General features: G+C 51.7%; 1 protein-coding gene across 2 annotated transcripts; it reads left to right on the top strand.

Moving 5' to 3' along the window:
* Positions 1-3,232: 3,232 nt before the first annotated feature.
* On the top strand, positions 3,233-12,434 carry FKBP8 (FKBP prolyl isomerase 8). Of its 2 annotated transcripts, none has more exons than XM_055344880.1 (9): positions 3,233-3,317; positions 4,679-5,004; positions 7,120-7,289; positions 7,462-7,550; positions 7,832-8,052; positions 8,671-8,843; positions 10,785-10,862; positions 11,360-11,491; positions 11,915-12,434. In XM_055344880.1, exons 2-9 carry the CDS (start codon positions 4,704-4,706, stop codon positions 11,999-12,001), a joined length of 1,251 nt encoding a protein of 416 aa, XP_055200855.1. In that variant the 5' UTR covers positions 3,233-3,317; positions 4,679-4,703; the 3' UTR covers positions 12,002-12,434. The 2 variants fall into 2 exon arrangements, with proteins under 2 accessions (XP_055200855.1, XP_055200856.1); XM_055344881.1 differs by having other exon boundaries at positions 7,835-8,052.
* Positions 12,435-17,910: the final 5,476 nt, after the last annotated feature.

Consider the following 17,910-nt stretch of genomic DNA (forward strand, 5'->3'; position numbering starts at 1 on the left):
TACTCAGTCCCTGCCTAGCCCTGAGGATCAAAGGACACAGTCTGACACAGACAATCCCAGTACCAAAGAAAACAATGCAGGGCTATAAAGAGGAGAGACTCAACCTGGAGGAACCTGAAGAGTGGGGTATGAGGACTCATTTGGGGGCAAGGAAGTAGGTACATCTGGATGGGGTTTTGAGGTAGCATTAGGAGTTTTCTAGGTTCTGACATTCAGGACTGAGAGAATCACAGGAGCAAAGGTAGGATGATGCGAAAGCACATAGTGTGCCTTTGACTTCTGTAAGAATTGTGGAACTCTCTGAGTCAGGCAGCAGCCAATGCTGAGGGAAGAGCCTGGGTGGGGCATGCTGGGAACCATGGTTCTGTCTGAGGGCTGCAGTAGAAGAGGCCCAGACTGGAAAAAACAAGCTTTTCCTTTATTTATTTATTTATTTATTTATTTATTTATTTATTTATTTATTTATTTATTTATTTATTTATGATAGTCACACAGAGAGAGGGAGAGGCAGGCTCCATGCACCGGGAGCCCGACGTGGGATTCGATCCCGGGTCTCCAGGATCGCGCCCTGGGCCAAAGGCAGGCGCCAAACCGCTGCACCACCCAGGGATCCCAAAACAAGCTTTTCCATTGGTCCCTCAGGCTCTGTTGGAAGCCAGGAAACATTTATCAGGGTCCTGGAAGGGGTGGGGGCTATAAGTCAAGGTTAAAGGGACTTGACTGGCCCCAAATGTTTCATGCACAGTGGAGTAGAGACAAGAAAATATCTTTTTTCTTTGTGTGTTCAAGGGAGAGGGTGAAAAGTGATGGGAACACTCGGACCAGTGATAGAGACATTCTTGGGGGGAGGCCTAAGTCTGGGAATTGGAAGCCTCTCTCTATCATTTTTTTAGTTTTATTTCCTATTTTGTGCTTATCGCGGTTGCAGTTAGATACTTACCTGAATCATTATGCAATATCCAGCTCCCCGGGTGGAATAGAAGCTCAATAGGGGAAGAGACCTGGCCTATATTTTTTTTTTCATCACTGTGACCTTGAACAAGACAATTACTTTCTTTGTGCCTCAGTTTCCCCATCTGTAAGATCACAATTGTCTTACCGAAAAAACATGCATCCAATCCTAAAGAAAGCAAGAACAGGAAGAGAAAAGGAGCACAGAGCAGGTGATTCAGAGAAAACACACACAAGAGCTCAAATTTAAGTCTTCATATGTCAATAATCATATTAAATGTAAATAGGCCAAATGCTCCAGGTAAAAGACAAAAATGGGTAGACTAGATCAAAAAGGAAAACCCAATTCTGTGCTGCTTACAAGAGACACACATACAACGTAAGGGTACAGAAAGCTGGAAGGTAAAGGTTGCAAAAGGATAGAGCATTTTTTAAATGAGCCAAAAGAAAAAAAAATACTGAGCCAAAAGAGGACAGATGTACCACCTTAATATCAGACAAAGTCCACTCTAAGGCAAAAAGCATTGAAATAAAGAGAAGCATATCATAACAATAAAAAGTCCAGCTTACCAGGAAACTATGACAATTGCAATACTACTAGGCAGTCAATGAGATGGCCTCCAAATATCAACCTTTGTCTCATAAGGCTGATGGGAGGATGAAATATACATGAAGTGTTTGCCTTCACTTGTGAAGTCTGAATGTTAGTTATGACTATTATTGTTGCAATAGTTGCTGTTATTAGTTTATATTTAACTTAGTTGTTTATTAGTATCATTGTTTATTGCAGTTCTTCTAGCCTTTATAACAGAGGTGGGGCTGGATGGGTAAGAGACTCCACTATGTAGATAAAAACACTGAGGTTTAGAGATGGTCAGGGAATAGTCCAAGTCCCTCAGAACCATGGGTAACTCAGGGTTTATTTGATGTTCTTTCTCAGGAAATTTCTCATATGTCCTCACTGTCCTAGCACCTCTTTGGCTAACTGGCCTGCTTTCCTACCAACCACAAAGATTTCCCTGAATTTCCCCCACCCCCTCTCTTTTTATGCCAGTCACTGTGTAGGCCCCAGTGCTAAAACAATGACAAACAACAGACTCTTCCCAGACTATGGGGGTTTTCCAATCTAATGGGCAAGGCAGAGGTAAGTCAAATAATGGCACAGACATAAAATCAGTTACAAAGTAGAGGTTCATCATGCTAAGAGGACAGCCAACCAGACCTTGTTTGGGAAGGTCATGGAGAGCTTCCTGTAGGAGGTGACCTTGGAAGGAGCTTCAATCTGATAGGTTAGTTGCCTCCAAAAGCAGTTACCTCCTTCGGGGTTAGGTACCTCCAATAGACAGTGACTCATTCATTCATTCATTCACTCACTCATTCAATTATTCACTCATTTATTGTACTCCCATATCATAGGTGCTAGGCTTCATTCAAGGATGCAGTGGAGACAAAACAGGAAAAATTCTTTTCCAGGATGGAGCAGCATGGGATAAGGGGAGGGAAGCAAAAGAATGAACAAGATCATTCTGTGCTTGGATAACTCCTGGGAAGGAAGTAAAACAGAGTAAGGGAAGAGTGTTTCCCCTTTTGCAAAACAAGATCCATAAAAACCCATCTAATCGAAGCAGACACCTTCTCCTGATGCCATGGGTACCTTATCACCCCTCAACAGAGGGTGCAAGGAGGAGAGAAACTCCTTCCAGCAGCCCTCCTAGCTCAGTCGTTCACCTATTAATTGAGCTCCTGTACGCAAAAGGCACCCTCCTGGGGATTAGACAGTCCACGCGGGGGACGGGGGTTCCGTGTACCCTTGGGTGATCGCTCCCCCTCGAGACCTTGGGTCCACATCTGTAACTAGGGCTTCAGGGTGGGTTTATCCAACAGTCCCGGAGCTGCCCTGACGGTCAAATCGGAGCTCCTCAAAGAAATACCTTTTAGGACTGTCCTCCCCAAAGTCCCCCCCCCCACACAATGTGAAAGTGCGTGGATGGGGGTGTTTATCCTCATTTCGCAGATGAGCGGGATGAAGCTCAGACCGGAACGATGAGTCCCGCTAAGCAGCGCGACGCGGATTGGCGAAGGGACTCCTAGCGGGAGAGCCCCCTGCCCCCGCCCCCGCCCGGGGGTGGAGGGGCAGCCTCTGCCCCTTTAAGAACGCCCCGCGGAAACAAGCAGGAAGGGGGTGGTGCTTGCTCCTGCGACGGATGCGCCCTCGGACCAATGGGTGCTGCAGTCGCAGCAGCGGCGGCCAATGGGCACGGTGGGGGCGGGGCCGGGCGCCCGAGCCTGGTTCCCGAGGCGCGGCGGCCGCGGCTGGGGGCGGGGAGGGGGGCGCAGGACCCCAGGCGGGGGTCCCGGAGCCGGAGGCACGTGTCCCGGGGCGCCGGCAGGGTTGCGCCGGCTGGGGGCGCTGCCCAGGCCCGGGCTGGTCTGGGTGCCGGGGCGGCGGGGGCTGGGGCCGATGGGCGGGGCCAAGGGCCGCCGGGGGAGGCGAGCCGGGGGGTGCGGAGGGTCGGAGTGCTAGAGGGGGCGCGGCCCAGCGCGGCCGGCCGGGGGTGGGGGCCGTAGGGGGCTGAGGGGAGTGGGTGGGGGCGGTGCTGGCAGAGAAGTGCAGGGCCGGGGCCCCGAGAGTGCGGGGGGTCGGGGGCCCCAGAGTGGTGGCGTCAAACAGGCAGAAGGCGTTGGGAGCTTGGGTGGGAGGTTGACGGAGAGCCAGGTCGAGGCGAGGGGTGTCTGGAGGGCGTAGGGTGTTATGCGATTGGGAGAGGAGCGTCTGGGGACATCAGCGTGTTTACGGGTCGACTGAGCGGCTCTCGGGGGAGCTGCCCGGGTTGGGGGCGGTGGTTGGGGGAGGGGGGAGAGAGAGTATGCGGGCGCAGGGGATTGTGGGGGTGGGGGCAGGGAGGGTCTCAGAAAATGGGGCTGGAGCCCGGAAGGAGCAGGCAGGTGAGGGTTAGGGAGATGCTGTGGGTTTGGATGATGGCTAGGCTCTACGACCTCCGAGCTTGGGGCCTGGGGGAGAGGGGGAGTTCTTGGTAGCCCGAGGAGGGGGCTGTAGAATGCCGTGGGGGTCTTGACCACTTCTGTACAGGAGGCTACTTAGAGAGAGTGGTCAGGAGGCTCTAGGAGAAAGGGCTCCCAGGGAAGGGTTTGCGCCAGGATCCTTGGTATTGGGGAAGTGGCATTAGAGTCGGTATGGAAAGAAGAGGCTTGGGATTTCTAGTGGCAACCCTTAGGAGAAGGGGCAGCTGGAGGTAGGGAGTCCTGGTAAAAATTCAGTTCCCTTTGGGCTCTAAAAGTAGACTCCCTGAGACTTCAGTCCCTCTAACAAAATCCCAGTACCCCCTCTGGGCATTTGATCAGATAAAGCCCCAGGTTCAAATTCTGTCACTTGCAGTTGCCTTGCTATGTGACCTTGGGCAAATGGCTTTGCCTCTCTGGGCCTCAATTGCCTTTTCTGCAAGATATGGTGTGGAGAGGGGAGTGTTTCCTACTTCTCTGGGTATTTGTAAAAACTATAAAATAATTAGCTGTAATAACAGTTATTATTGTTTGGGACTGATTGATGCTCAGGGTTTGATGTGTGGGGTCAAACCCAGGTTGTTCTTTACCCACTGTATAGATGAGGAAATTAAGGCCTGGAGCCTCCAAGTCACATAGCAGATGATTGGCAGCATGGTGAATGGATGCAGAGAGGAATTCTTACCCCATCCATTCCCCCCACCAGGGCCAATTCCTGTCCCCCCAGCAGCATGGCATCCTGTGCTGAGCCCTCTGCCTCAGGGCCTGAGCCCACTGCCCCACCGCCTGCTGGGGTCCCACCACTTGAGGACTTCGAGGTGCTGGATGGGGTGGAAGACGCAGAGGGCGAGGAGGAGGAAGAGGAGGAGGAGGAGGAGGAAGACCTGAGTGAGCTGCCACCACTTGAAGATGTGGGGCAGCCTCCACTGGAGGAGGCTGAGCAGCCTGGGGCCCTGGCCCGAGAGTTCCTGGCCGCCATGGAACCTGAGCCTGAGCCCGCCCCAGCTCCGGATGAGTGGCTGGACATCCTGGGTAAGGAGCAGGGGTGGCTTGGGTTGACCCTAATGGCCTGGACAGCTCAGGATCAGAAATGACCTTGGCCTAGGCCCTCCTCTCCCCTGAGCCTCCTTTTCCCCTTTCTGCTATGAAGTAGATTGGAAGTTAAACATGTAATCACGGTGATCGCCAGCCACGGGCAACTGGTTGAGACACTTCATATTTAAGAACCCCTTTCATTGTCACATGCACACACGCACATGCACATTGTGTTATGTTCCTGTTTCCCAGAGCTGCTAAGAGCGGCTCAGAGAGGCTTAGTCACCTGCTCAGGGCCACACAGCCAGTATGTCAGGTGCTGGCAACTCCCAGCCCCCACTGCTGCTTTTTTAATATTTGTCTGGTGAGTACCTGTCCCCTGAAAATGTGTCTGGGGGTCAAATAGATCTGTGAACATCCTATTTTGTTCAGTCCTCTGTCTGGCTCATTGTAACTGCTCAGAGAAGTCCTGCAAGGAAGAAACTAGGGGAACCCACACACGTGGCCCACCATGTGCCCCATGATAGAAACTCTGGAAACTAGAGAAACATATTGTTATTGGTGCTGATATCTAGTATGTTAAATAATGTTAGAATCTGCTAATAAATGTAGCAGTAAAACATCATTAATCGGATCACTGATACTAATATTAAAGCAATAGTATCATATAATACTGATACTGATAACACAGAATTGTTACTAATATCATCTCTACTGCTAATAGAAACATTACTTCTAAAAATAACACCAGGTAGTAATTACTAAGCACTGGTTCTGTGCAGGGCCTGTGCATCATATTTTAGCTTCACAGTAACCCTCTGATGTAATTCTTAACCATATTCCCATCTTACAAATGAGGAAACTGAGGCTCAGAGAAATGGAGGTGTTTGCTCAACAGACAGCTTCCTTTGCTATATTAGAATTTGGGAAGGTCTTCTCTACTGTTATTAAGAGCTGCCTTGCTGTGCCTCTAAGCACAAACCTGACTGTCCATTTATATTTGAGCCAGCTGCTTTCTGAGGTCAGAATTTGGGCTTCCGTACAAAGATACTGAGGCCTTGAGAGGGCACATGATTTGCCCAGAGTCTATCCTGAATAGAGATAGTGGCTGCTTGTAACCCTACCAGCACATCCATCATTAGTGCCCAGGAACTTAAAGACACAGGATTCCTAGGGATCCACTAGATCAGTGGTTCTGAGACCAGATATGGGGCATATATAAGCTGGGGAGCAGTACAGAAATTTGGAACATTCTAGAATATTCCAGAATATTAATAGATATTTCCCTGTCCCTCACTTTCAGTCTAAGGTCCGTTCAGAGTTATGGTATATTCCAGACTAGAATAGTATAGAATCCAGGTAAATGTCAGAATATGGGTGATTGCAGGTGATATTACGATGACAGGCCTCACAGATATAAGTCCTTGCTTGTCTCAGTGGTTGTTGTGGGATGACATTGGCTATCTTTGTTTTGGGGGTTCCTTGAGTGGATTCGTGAAGGTGCTGGGCCTCATGCATGCTCAGTGGCTGTTGGCCTTTGATTTACGGGGGCATGGAGGAAAACATGGGCTGTGAGACAATTAGGGGCACTTTGCTTATAGGTCTTCTCGCTCTGTTTAATTTTTAAATTTGGTGACATTGTGCATTGATAGGGACTCACTCCTGGTGTCACAGGCACTCTGCTAACCAAGCAAAGTGCTCATTGGGTGTCACCAGGGGGCCCCCTGATGACCCCATTTCATGGCGAGGTAAACTGAGGCCCAAATGTTGAAGGGCTGGATTGGAGCCAGGAGAGGTAGTGGAGGGTGGCTCCAGAGTCTTTTCTGGACATCCCTGTCAGCCTGACTCTGCTGGGCAGGAGGACTTTTCTCAGCTCTTTGCCTTTGCTGTCTTAATTTTCTTAAGGTAATGGTCATACAGGCAGCCATTATCATCACCCTTTCATGCCTAGTGTCCAGCCAGGGACTATCCCAGAGGCATGGGGTCACTTATCCAGTAAGTGGCAGGGCAGCTGTTTGAGGCTCAGCAGGGTGCTGGAAGAGGAGTGCTTGGGGAGCAAGCACCCATCTGCCCTGCCCAGTGACAGACTGCTTGTCCCTGATTCCCCGACAGGGAATGGGCTGTTACGAAAGAAGACTCTGGTCCCAGGCCCACCTGGCTCGAGCCGCCCAGCTAAAGGCCAGGTGGTCACTGTACAGCTGCAGACCTCGCTGGAGAATGGCACTCGGGTGCAGGAAGAGCCAGAGCTGGTGTTCACCTTGGGCGACTGCGACGTCATCCAGGTGGGAGGGGGCGAGGGGCTTGGCATCTGGCCTGGGGCCCAGTGGAGGAGGCCGGGGGTGCAGCCTGGAGGGGGAGGAGGTGGGCTGGGGGGCGGGGAGATGGTGGGGTCAGAGCAGGAATGGCATTGCTACTCCGTACCTGAGCCTGACTCTCTTGCCCCCACATATCCAGGCCCTGGATCTCAGCGTTCCACTCATGGATGTAGGGGAGACAGCTATGGTCACTGCTGATTCTAAGTACTGCTATGGCCCCCAGGGCAGGTGAGAACCTGTCACCAGCAGGATCCCTCCCTGTGGGGGACCCTTTTGCTTACCAATTTTATAGAAAAAGAAACAGACTTAGGGAGGGGAAGTCACTCATAAAGTCAGGTAGCTCATGGGTGGCAAGTCCCTTCCCTTTTGCTTTACTGAGGAGGGGGTGACGGTGGGGCCAGCTCCCAAGTCTTGAGCCTTTTTCCCCCCTGCTCCCTAGCCAACCCAGTATGATGGGTTCATTCGTGGTGGCCGCTGGTTCTGAGTGCTGCTCTTGCCCCATCCCCCAGCAGGAGCCCATACATCCCCCCACACGCGGCCCTGTGCCTGGAGGTGACTCTGAAGACTGCCGTGGATGGGCCTGACCTGGAAATGCTCACAGGGCAGGAACGTGTGGCTTTGGCCAACCGGAAGCGGGAGTGTGGCAATGCCCACTACCAGCGGGCCGACTTCGTGTTGGCGGCCAATTCCTACGACCTCGCCATCAAGGCCATCACCTCTAGCGCCAAAGGTGACTGCCACATCAAATCCCCCCACCCCCTGTGAAGGCATCCACTAGTGCCAGAAACATCAAGCCACAGAGGGCCTCAGACTCAGAATGTTCTGGAGTATTCCAGAATATGGATAGATGTCCAACTATTCCTAACCTTTAGGCTAGGGTCCACTGTAGACTTGTGTGGTATGTCCCCAATCAGTGGAATGTTACAGAACTCAGGTAGGTGTTAGAATGTGGGTAACTGTAGATCGTGTCAACTATGTGCCCTGTGGTTAAGCCTTCGTGTTGCTTAGGCTCTATCTTACAGACCCTTCAGGAGTGCCCTGAGGATGGTGCTGGTCTTGGCCCCTGTTAGAGATACAGAAACTGAGACTGGAGAGGCTTGAGGTCCTCTGAGGAATAGATGGTAGAGGCCCCACCCCCAGGAACTCAGAGCCCCTCTCCCCAGTCTCTTATGACTGAGGTTCTCTGAGGCCCTCCCCACCCAGTCCCCCCTGCCACCAGGGCCTGGGTGACACAGTGTGTGGGGCGCCTTTCCCTGGGGGTAGAAGCCAGCTGGCTCTCCACATGGGCGACTGTGGGGGCTTGGCAGCATGGTGACCACTGCCATGGTTGAACGCCATCCTTCCACAGTGGACATGACATTCGAGGAGGAGGAGCAGCTCCTACAGCTGAAGGTGAAATGTCTGAACAACTTGGCGGCCTCACAGCTGAAGCTGGATCACTACCGTGCAGCGCTGCGCTCCTGCAGCCTTGTGCTGGAGCACCAGCCTGACAACATCAAGGCTCTTTTCCGCAAGGGCAAGGTAAGCTGCAGGCTGCAGATGGATGGACCATGAGCTGTGGGCAGATGAGCATAAGCTACGGCTGGGCAGGCTAGTTCCCCCCAACCTAGGACAGCGGGGCTGGTTTTAAACTCTGGATTTGAGACAGGCATAGGTGTCAACCAGCCAAGCTCTCTGGGGTACAGGTAGGGATACTGAGTCCCAGACAGGTGCTGGGGTGTGGCCTGAAACACAGCAATTCATTGACTGAGGCCAGACTTAAACCCTAGGTCTTAGGTTCCCTCTTATACCTGACACTACTTAGCGGCCCTTTGGTGACTGCTCTTTGCATATAATCCTCTGTGGTTCACTTGTCTCACGGAGTGAAAGCCAAGTCCTCATGGCAATCCTTGGGGCTCTGAGTCATCTGGTCCTCCCACCATCGCCTTCTACCTTTCCTCTTTCTTTTCTCCATTCCTGCTCAGCTTTCTCACTGCTTGCTGCCCAGGCCAGGTTTCTTCCCACCCGAGTGACTTTGTACAGGCTGTGCTCTCCACCTGAGATGTTCATACGTCAGATCCCCCCATGGATCCCTCTTCCACCTCCTTCAGGTCTTTGCTCTGATGTCACCTCCTCAGGAAGCTCTCCCTGCCATGCCCACCTGACCCCTTACCCCGTCTTCATGTTTTCCGTGTTGCCGTCAGCACAGGCAGGCGTCATCGTGGCTGTTATGTCCCTTACTAGGAGCTGGAGATTTTGTGTGTTTCACTCACTGGTAAATCTCTAGCCCTGCAAACAGGGCCAGGTACACAGTGGGAGCCCAGTAAGTGCTATGGAATGTAGGGATGAATTTTTCCTGTGTAGACTTGATCATAATTGGTTTTGCCCCATCTCTGTTCATCCCCACCCCTGTGTCTGTTTTGGGGAGAGGTTCAGCACCTTTCAGCAGTAAACTGAGGAAATTGAAATACAAGCAAACTGTAGGGGCAGCCCCGGTGGCTCAGTGGTTTGGTGCCTGCCTTGGGCCCAGGGTGTGATCCTGGAGACCCCGTATTGAGTCCTGCGTCAGGCTCCCTGCATGGAGCCTGCTTCTCCCTCTGCCTGTGTCTCTGCCTCTCTTTCTCTCTTCTCTGTGTATTCTCATAAATAAATCTTTTAAAAAAAAGTAGTGTTAAAAAAAAAAGCAAACTGTGGGTCACCTAGCCTGTTTATGAGAGGCATCAATAGGGCCTCCTTCCAACCAGCATTTTTTAAGCACTTGTATGCAGGGGTCTGTGTTGAAATGTGGAAAGAAGATGCCATCTCTATTTTTTTCAAGGATCTATAATCTTCTTGGGGGTAGTGGGATTATCTGATCATGTAGCCTCACACACATTTACATTGCTGGTTTTAGGTGACAGAAACCTACTCAAACAGATTCAAGCAAGAGGAGGAATTAATAGTTTATAAAACTGCCAAGTACAAGGGGCTTGCTTCAGGCATGGCTGGATCCGGGTGTTAAACAATGTTGTAGGGATGCTTTGTCTGATTGCTGTAGGTTTTCCTCTCATGGTGACCAAGATGCTTCTTCCTGTCCACTCAAAAGTTCAAGGCTTCCATCCTCCCTGCTTAGTATCTGGTTTCTCAGTGACACCAGAGTAGTTCCAGCTGGATCTCATTGGTTGGCTCTGAATCATTCACTGTAGTCAAAGCTTTGGAAATGTTCAGTTGGCTTCTTGAGCCAGCCAGAGTTGAGGCCACCACCCAGGTTTCCTGCAAAGGATGAGACTGACATGCAAGGGAAGGAGCAGATTGGGATGACACTGAACCCAGTGGGCACTCATGTAGTTCTGAGGGCTTGGGAGAGATATGAGGGTGGCTGGATCTCTGGGGTGATTGTTGGTGATAGATTTGGGACTAGTCAAGGTGGCCAGGAGCCTGGCAGAGCTGAGCCTTTTGAAGAAGATCATGGTCTCTTGTGATGCCATCCATCTCCTCCCACAGGTGCTGGCCCAGCAAGGGGAGTACAGTGAGGCCATCCCCATTCTGAGGGCAGCCCTGAAGCTGGAACCTTCCAATAAGGTGAGCAGAAAGGAGGCAAGCTTGGGTCTTGCCCTGCCATCCTGTGGTCTTCCCCTTGTCCTTTTGGCTGCGGCTCTCCCTATGGTGCCCCAGCCTGGGCAGTGACAGCGAGGGGGTGGGTGGCCAGAGAGCCCCAGCCAGCTTGCTGAGACTCCTATCACCCCTGCATAGGTGGTCTGGGCTCACCTCTCTCCCAAAGGAGTCCCAGAGCCAAGGGTGCCACCAACATGGCCAGTATCAGCAAACTCCGCTTTTCCCCCCAAATCTTCCAGTGTTCTGGCCACCTTGTGCTCTGCCCCATCCACTGGTTACCTAGGGAGATAGAGGTGGCAGTCCAGTTTGCTGATGCCCAAGGTGGGGCCGATGGAACTTCTATGGCCCAGTGGTCCTAGCCCCAAAGTGACTGGGGGCACCAGAAAAGCAGCACATCAGAAATGATGGTCAGGTTGGCTGCTGCCACTGTGTGTTCTTAGCCAACTGACACCCACCTCTTGTAGACGATCCACGCAGAGCTATCGAAACTGGTGAAGAAGCATGCGGCCCAGCGGAGCACGGAGACTGCCCTGTACCGGAAAATGCTGGGCAACCCCAGCCGGCTGCCTGCCAAGTGTCCTGGCAAGGGTGCCTGGGTGAGCGGGGGCTGGCAGGCACAGGGATGCTCTCAGAGGAGGGGCAGGGGCTAAGGGCAGGGCACACCACATAGAAGGAGTTTCTTCATTTTGCAAGCATTGTCAACTGGGCTGTGTTGGACTACATGGTACACAGAGAAGCCTCAGCCCCATGCGGCCAGGGCTAGAACAGAAGATGGAACACAACTTGGAGGGCCCAGGGTGGGGAATGATAGCTCTTCCAGAGGGGAAGGGGAGGTGTTCTAGAACAGGGGACATTTGGCTTGAGTTTTGATGTATGAGTAGGAGTTTGCCAGAAGGTGGGAAAGGCATTGTCAGGCAGTGGTTTGCTGGGAGGCCTGTTTGGACCATGTTGGTAGCTGAAGCCTGGGGTATCCATCTTGACCGCCCTCCAGCCTTCTCTTCCCTCCCCTTTATCCACAGTCCATCCCCTGGAAGTGGCTCTTTGGGGCGACTGCTGTTGCCCTGGGGGGCGTGGCTCTCTCTGTGGTCATCGCTGCCAGGAACTGACCACCCAGGCGGCCACCACCCCCTCGCACACCATGGACCCCACCCCGCGCTCCCTAACTTCCCCAGGCTCCCTGTCCACTGCCCTGTCTGATCTAGCCCCCTCCTCTGGGGCGAGAGCAGTGAGGTGTGGGGGCCACATGGCCCCAGTGAGCCAGGAGGGACTGTGGCCCTATAGGAGGAAAGTGAGGCAGGGCCTGGGCTTCATATCCAGCCAGGAGGGAGGGGGCCCTCATTCCTCCAGACCCAATTCCCACCCCCACCCCCTTGGGTTAGGTCTCAACAGAGGCCAGTTTCTCCTTCCCAACAGGCCTGGGGGCAGCCCTTTCCCAACCCGGTCCCTGTCCAAGCGTCAACCCCTGCCCACACCGCCTTCTGCCCTCTGTCCAGGTTCTCCCTCTGACCCCTCCCGTGAAATAAAGCCTCCTACCCCGCACTCTGCCGTCTCCAGTACCTTCTTCCACTGTCACTTGGGGCTGGGCCGGAGTTGGCCCGTGTCACATCCGGGGTCACGGACCAGAGTGGAGAGTGTCTCCTCTCAGGCCACCATGGCAGCAGACCTGATTTACAGAGGGGGAATGGAGGCTGGAGAGGTGAGGTGATGCGTTCAGGGTACCCAGCTGGATCTCGCAGGAGTTCACACTCAGCTGGGTTGGTTCCTCCACTTTTCTTGTCTCTGTTGCCCCATCTGAAAATGGAGATCCTGACAGGACCTAACTGGGGATGGTGCTGAGACCTCAGTGACCACAGGGGGCTGGCTACTCTGCAAACTGACAGCTCCGGTCTGGGTAGCAGCATAGCCAGTGCAAAGGTCCTGGGGCAGGATTGAGCCTGGTGCATTCAGAGTGAAGAGTGTGTGGTCAGCAGAACTGGACCCTGCAGGGACTAGGGGGAAGGGTTGGGGTTGAAGCTAGGAGTTCCCCTTGATCTCCTTTAGTTTTTCCCCTAACCTGGGGCTGTAGGTGCTTTTCCCATACGTGCTGCCACCAGAACAGGCAGAGCCAGTGTTCCAACTTCTGTCAGCACAGCACCTGAGGCCCATCTCACGGCTTCATCCTGCCTCCAGGAAAGGGGCTCTTTGGGAATAGGTCACCACAAGGGTCTGTCATGCACCTGTCTCCTAAGCCCAGGAGGGAAAGCCACCGGCCACAGCCACCCAGTAGAAGGTAGCGGTTAGGCCTTGAACTTGCCTGCTCCTGGCTCCTGCTCTATGAGCCATCAGGATGACTCCGGACACAGATCTGTGGGTAACTTGAACCTGCTCCTCCTTTCTACACCATTCAGTCCCTTGAGGGTTGTACTTTATACTCAGACAGGAGGGGGCTCTGTGGGTTGCGCTGCCATAGGGGCTGTGGGTTGGCCAAGTTTGGGAGGGGGCAGAGTCCCAGGTAGGACACCCCCTCCTCAGCCTTGCTGACCTCAGGCTAGGATGCTGGCCTGGACTGATGACTGTGGGCTGGCTAGGGTGACTTCCTGGCCTGGGTTGTGAGGGTCACTGCTGCCACCATCCCCAAGTACTGCTTATGTGCTGGCATGGCATTAGTCTACCAGAGACTCACAGTGGCTTCATTTCTGGGCCCATTCTTCATTTCTGGGCCCATTCTGGCCCCATTCTGGAGACAAGTCCTATGTCAGGTAGGTATATTGTGAATATTTTTTTCATTCTGGGGCTCACTTCATTTTCTTAGAGCAGACGTTTTAAATTTTGATGAAGTCCAATTTACGTTTTGCTTTTCTACCATTCTGTGTGCTTTTTGTCAACATTTGCTGAACCCACTTTGTAGGGATTTTCTAGGCTTTCTTTTAAATGGTTTATGGCTTCAGCTTTTCCATGATGATCACGATTCACCTTCAGTCAATGTTTGTATACAATGTGAGGTTGGAGTTCAGGTCCATTTTCCGTATAGCCTATCCAGTTGTTCCAGGAACATCTGTGGGGAAGACTTTCTTTTCCCTAGTGAATTACTGGGGCAGCTTTGTTTAAAATCCATTGATGACAAGTGTGAGTCTTCTGGCTTCTGCTCCATCCTCAGGGTCTCTGTCCTCTTTGTGGGTCCCTTATTGGGTTGCATGCTCTCCTGAAGGCTGTAGCTTTTTAGTAACACTGGAGTCAGGCTTTGCTCCAAAGTTCTTTTGGTTGTGCCCATTATTAGCTGAGCAGACCAAGGCCCAGAGAGGAGGGTCCCATCATCTGGAAACAAAAGGCAAGATTAGGCCCAGGTCAGCCTGCCTTCAGAGCCCATGCCCTGACCACCAGCCAGTTCTGCACCTCCTTACAACTTCTAGCTGGGAAACAAGCAGAGAGGCTTTGAATGCCATGGCCAGGAATGTGAACTTTAGTGTATTTATTCCTTGGTCATTCCATCCTCAGTGGTCTGAAGGGGGCCGGGGGCAGGGTGTCCAGGACAAGGGGCATGGAAGTTTCTTTGAAGACCCAGGAGTCCTTTGGCAGGCGTGAAGAGTGCTCCTAGGACTGGCATGGCATGGGCAAAATTGTGTTGGTGAGGCAGTATGTGATACATTCAGAAGACAGCTAGGATGGATTTTTCTTAAATATGAAAACACATACCAGTGCCTTTTGTATACTTGGACTTAGGCTGTAACTCAGCATGGCCCTGCCCTTGAGGGCTGCAGCTCACAGTGGGCTGTGAATTTGAAGTGAACATGATAGGCTGTGAATTTGAAGTGAACATGATAGAATGAGCTGTGTGTGTGTGTGTGTGTGTGTGTGTGTTTGAGTTGAGTGAGTGGGAGGGGAAGAGAGCAAGCATTCACATCTGAGCACTTCAGTGGGGCATCCTTTGCATGCCTCTATGTCATGTCATCGTTAAAGGATAGCCTCCTGGGTCACCCAGTGTGGGACCATTAGGTCCCTGACTGCCTGTGTCCTCTATTTCTCATGGTGGAACGCCTTCATGCCTTTCCATCCAGGTTCCCCACCAGCCTTCAGGGGTAGGTCTGCAACCCAGGCTTGACCAATCAGAACATTGTAGCCCTCTGGCCACAGTACTGGCACCAAGATGGTCATGTGGCCCACAACAAGTCAATCAAAGCCTGCTCTGATACTTCTGGAGCCAGAGGGAAGTAGGTACTCTTCTTCTAGGGGCTACTGAGCTGGTGGATGATGGCCTGGTAGTGCTGTGATTATCTTTGTTCCTACAAAAGGACCTGAGAGTGAAGTCTACCCAGAGAGCAGAGCTGAGAGAGAGAGATGTGGACACGTCCTAGTGACTCCATTCAGCTCCTGGAGCTAGCTGGACCTGGAGTCTGTCATTTCTTTAGTCTTTTGAGCCAATAACTGTTTTTGCCTGAGTCAGTCTAGATTTTCTGTTGCATGTGGGTGTTTAGAGGAGGGGGATCTGCCGGGTTATATCAGTTTTGTTCTGTGGTCTGCTGTGTCCTCCTCGGGGAGCCTCCCTCACTGGGCAGAGGACAGAAAGGAATGATCATAAATGCTTGTGAACAGATGGGTGGGTGGAAGAAAATTAGCATGGAATCCTCAGTCACCTGGGCATGGAGGTGTTTGAACTGACATTGAGAATTGTCTAGGAGTCTAGCAAGCACACAGGCTACCTTTGAGGAACAGTTCAGATGGCCATCACTACAAACTGTTCCCAGGTAATGCTAGGCCCTACCTTCTTCATGGCTCCTGGTGAGGATGATGCAGCTGATTCATGAAGCAGAATGGCAGTTTGGGGGGCACCAGAAGCCTTACCTGATGTAGATCAGCAAAGAAATAACTAAGCAGGCCTAGGTTGTCCAAATGCTGCACATTCCCAAGAAAGGACTGGCCCTTGGTCTGTACCTGGTAGGTCAGGTCTACATTCTTGGGATGTTCTGACTGATCATCTGTGCTAACAATATAATTTAGGGTGGGGCTCTTGGTCCCATAATTTCATCTTGACTTGAGGTCAAGCACATGGGTGGTCAGCCCTCCTCCCCAATAAAAACCCTGGACAACCAGGCTTGGGTGAGCTTCCCTGGTTGGCAGTAGTCTGTGAGTGTTGTTGCAAAGGTTGCTAAGAGAATTAAGTGGTCCACACCTGGATGCTTGCCTGGTTTCTTCTGGTCTCTGCCTTAGGCACTCTTCTCCTTTCACTGTGATTAACCATAGTCATGGATCTAACAGCTAGATCCATGGATCTAGATCTGAGATGCCCAGCTGAGGAAGCAGTGGAGCAGGCACAGGACCCTGGGGCTGCATGCTGGCTGCCCCATCAAGCAGAGGGGGTGTTTCAAAGTGAGTGTTCTCATGGGTCCTTGCATTCCCTCTGCTACAAAATAGTATATTTCAAAGTCCTTAAGGCTCATTTGCTGAAGGAGCAACAGAGCTTGTAGAAAGCTGTGGGGCAGGTGTGCAGAGGTGTGGCTCCAAGGGCTGCAGGCTGCAGAAATTTTAAGGTGTTCCTGAGATTTCTCATTCTGCATCATCACAGGACAAGAAGTAGGACAGATCTCACTCCTGTGATTATGTTGTTATTGGGCACAGTTGACTGAGATATGGAGATAATCTGGGTGGGCCTGACCTCGCTGGTTACAAATGAGGAAGGCAGAGAGACTTGAAATATGAGAGGGATTCAACATTCAAAATTCTCCCTCTCAATAGAGGGAGGCTGTCTTACTGAGGTAGAGGGGGGCCATATGGCTAGCACCTATGAGTGGCCCCCAGCTGACAGCCAGGAAACAGGGACCATAGTCCTACAACCACCAGGAAATGAGTTCCACCAACAACCTGAAGAACCTTGGACATGGATCCTCCTGTTGAGCCTCTGGATCTGAGGATGCATCCCAGCCAGCACCTTGCTTGCCAGCTTCATGGGACCTTGAGCAGAGAATCAATTAAAACATACCAGACATCTGACAGAAACTGTGGGATAATAAATGTTTGTTGTTTTAAGCCACTAAGTTTGAGGTACTTTGTTATGCAGCAGTAGCTAACGAATACAGATATTAGCAATAGCTGTTCGGTAGCAATTGCTGACTAATGAATGACAGGTGTTCATCCCAGTGTGGTTTAAAAACACATAAGCTGCAGACAACATAAATAGATAACAGAAAGGGATTACAGGGATCCCTGGGTGGTGCAGCGGTTTGGCCTCTGCCTTTGGCCCAGGGCGCGATCCTGGAGGCCCGGGATTGAGTCCCACGTTGGGCTCCCGGTGCATGGAGCCTGTTTCTCCCTCTGCCTGTGTCTCTGCCTCTCTCTCTCTCTCACTGTGTGCCTATCATAAATAAATAAAAATTAAAAAAAAGGGATTACATAGATAAACTATTGTAAACCCATTAATAATAATGATTTCCATGATGATGCCATTTGCCAATGGTCCAGGACCAGGCTCTTGTGTAAATGCTGTGATTATACATATTTTATGATGTGAGCACACCGAGGAGGGCAAGACATGTCCAGAGCCATATAGGGAATGAGCAGCAGACCAGGATCACTATTCCCATTGTAGAGATAGAGCTTTTGCAATAAGTTTGCCAGGTGGAGTATGTGTTCACAGGCCATCCGTTAGTGATCAACCAGCTTCCTGGGGTTCCACTGGGAGCCACTGGGACATTAAACATACTCATTACTAAGCAGCATGGCCCATGGTTGCAGTGTTCTTAATTCTCTCTTTTTTGCGGGGGGGGGGGGGCGGTCAGGGAAGGGAGAGAGAGGGATGGGGAGGGGCAAAGGGAGAGGGAGAGAGAATCTTCAGCAGATTCCACCCAGTATGGAACCTGATGTGGGATTTGATCTCACAACCCTGAAATCATGACCTGAGCTGAAATCAAGTCAGTTGCTTGAAGAACTGAGCCACCCAGGTGCTCCCTCCTCTCTTTTTATTTTATTTATTTATTTTAAAGATTTTATTTATTTATTCATGAGAGACACAGAGAGAGGCAGAGAATAGGCAGAGGGAGAAGCA

Source organism: Nyctereutes procyonoides, unplaced genomic scaffold, assembly GCF_905146905.1.
Source record: "Nyctereutes procyonoides isolate TBG_1078 unplaced genomic scaffold, NYPRO_anot_genome, whole genome shotgun sequence".
NCBI classification, from domain to species: Eukaryota; Metazoa; Chordata; class Mammalia; order Carnivora; family Canidae; genus Nyctereutes; species Nyctereutes procyonoides.

Coding starts and splice junctions, on each gene's coding strand:
- FKBP8 (XM_055344880.1), top strand. CDS start 4,704: ATGGCATCCTGTGCTGAGCCCTCTGCCTCAGGGCCTGAGCCCACTGCC. Junction 7,551..7,831: donor TGCTATGGCCCCCAGGGCAG/GTGAGAACCTGT, acceptor CCCATCCCCCAG/CAGGAGCCCATACATCCCCC. Junction 8,844..10,784: donor CTCTTTTCCGCAAGGGCAAG/GTAAGCTGCAGG, acceptor CTCCTCCCACAG/GTGCTGGCCCAGCAAGGGGA.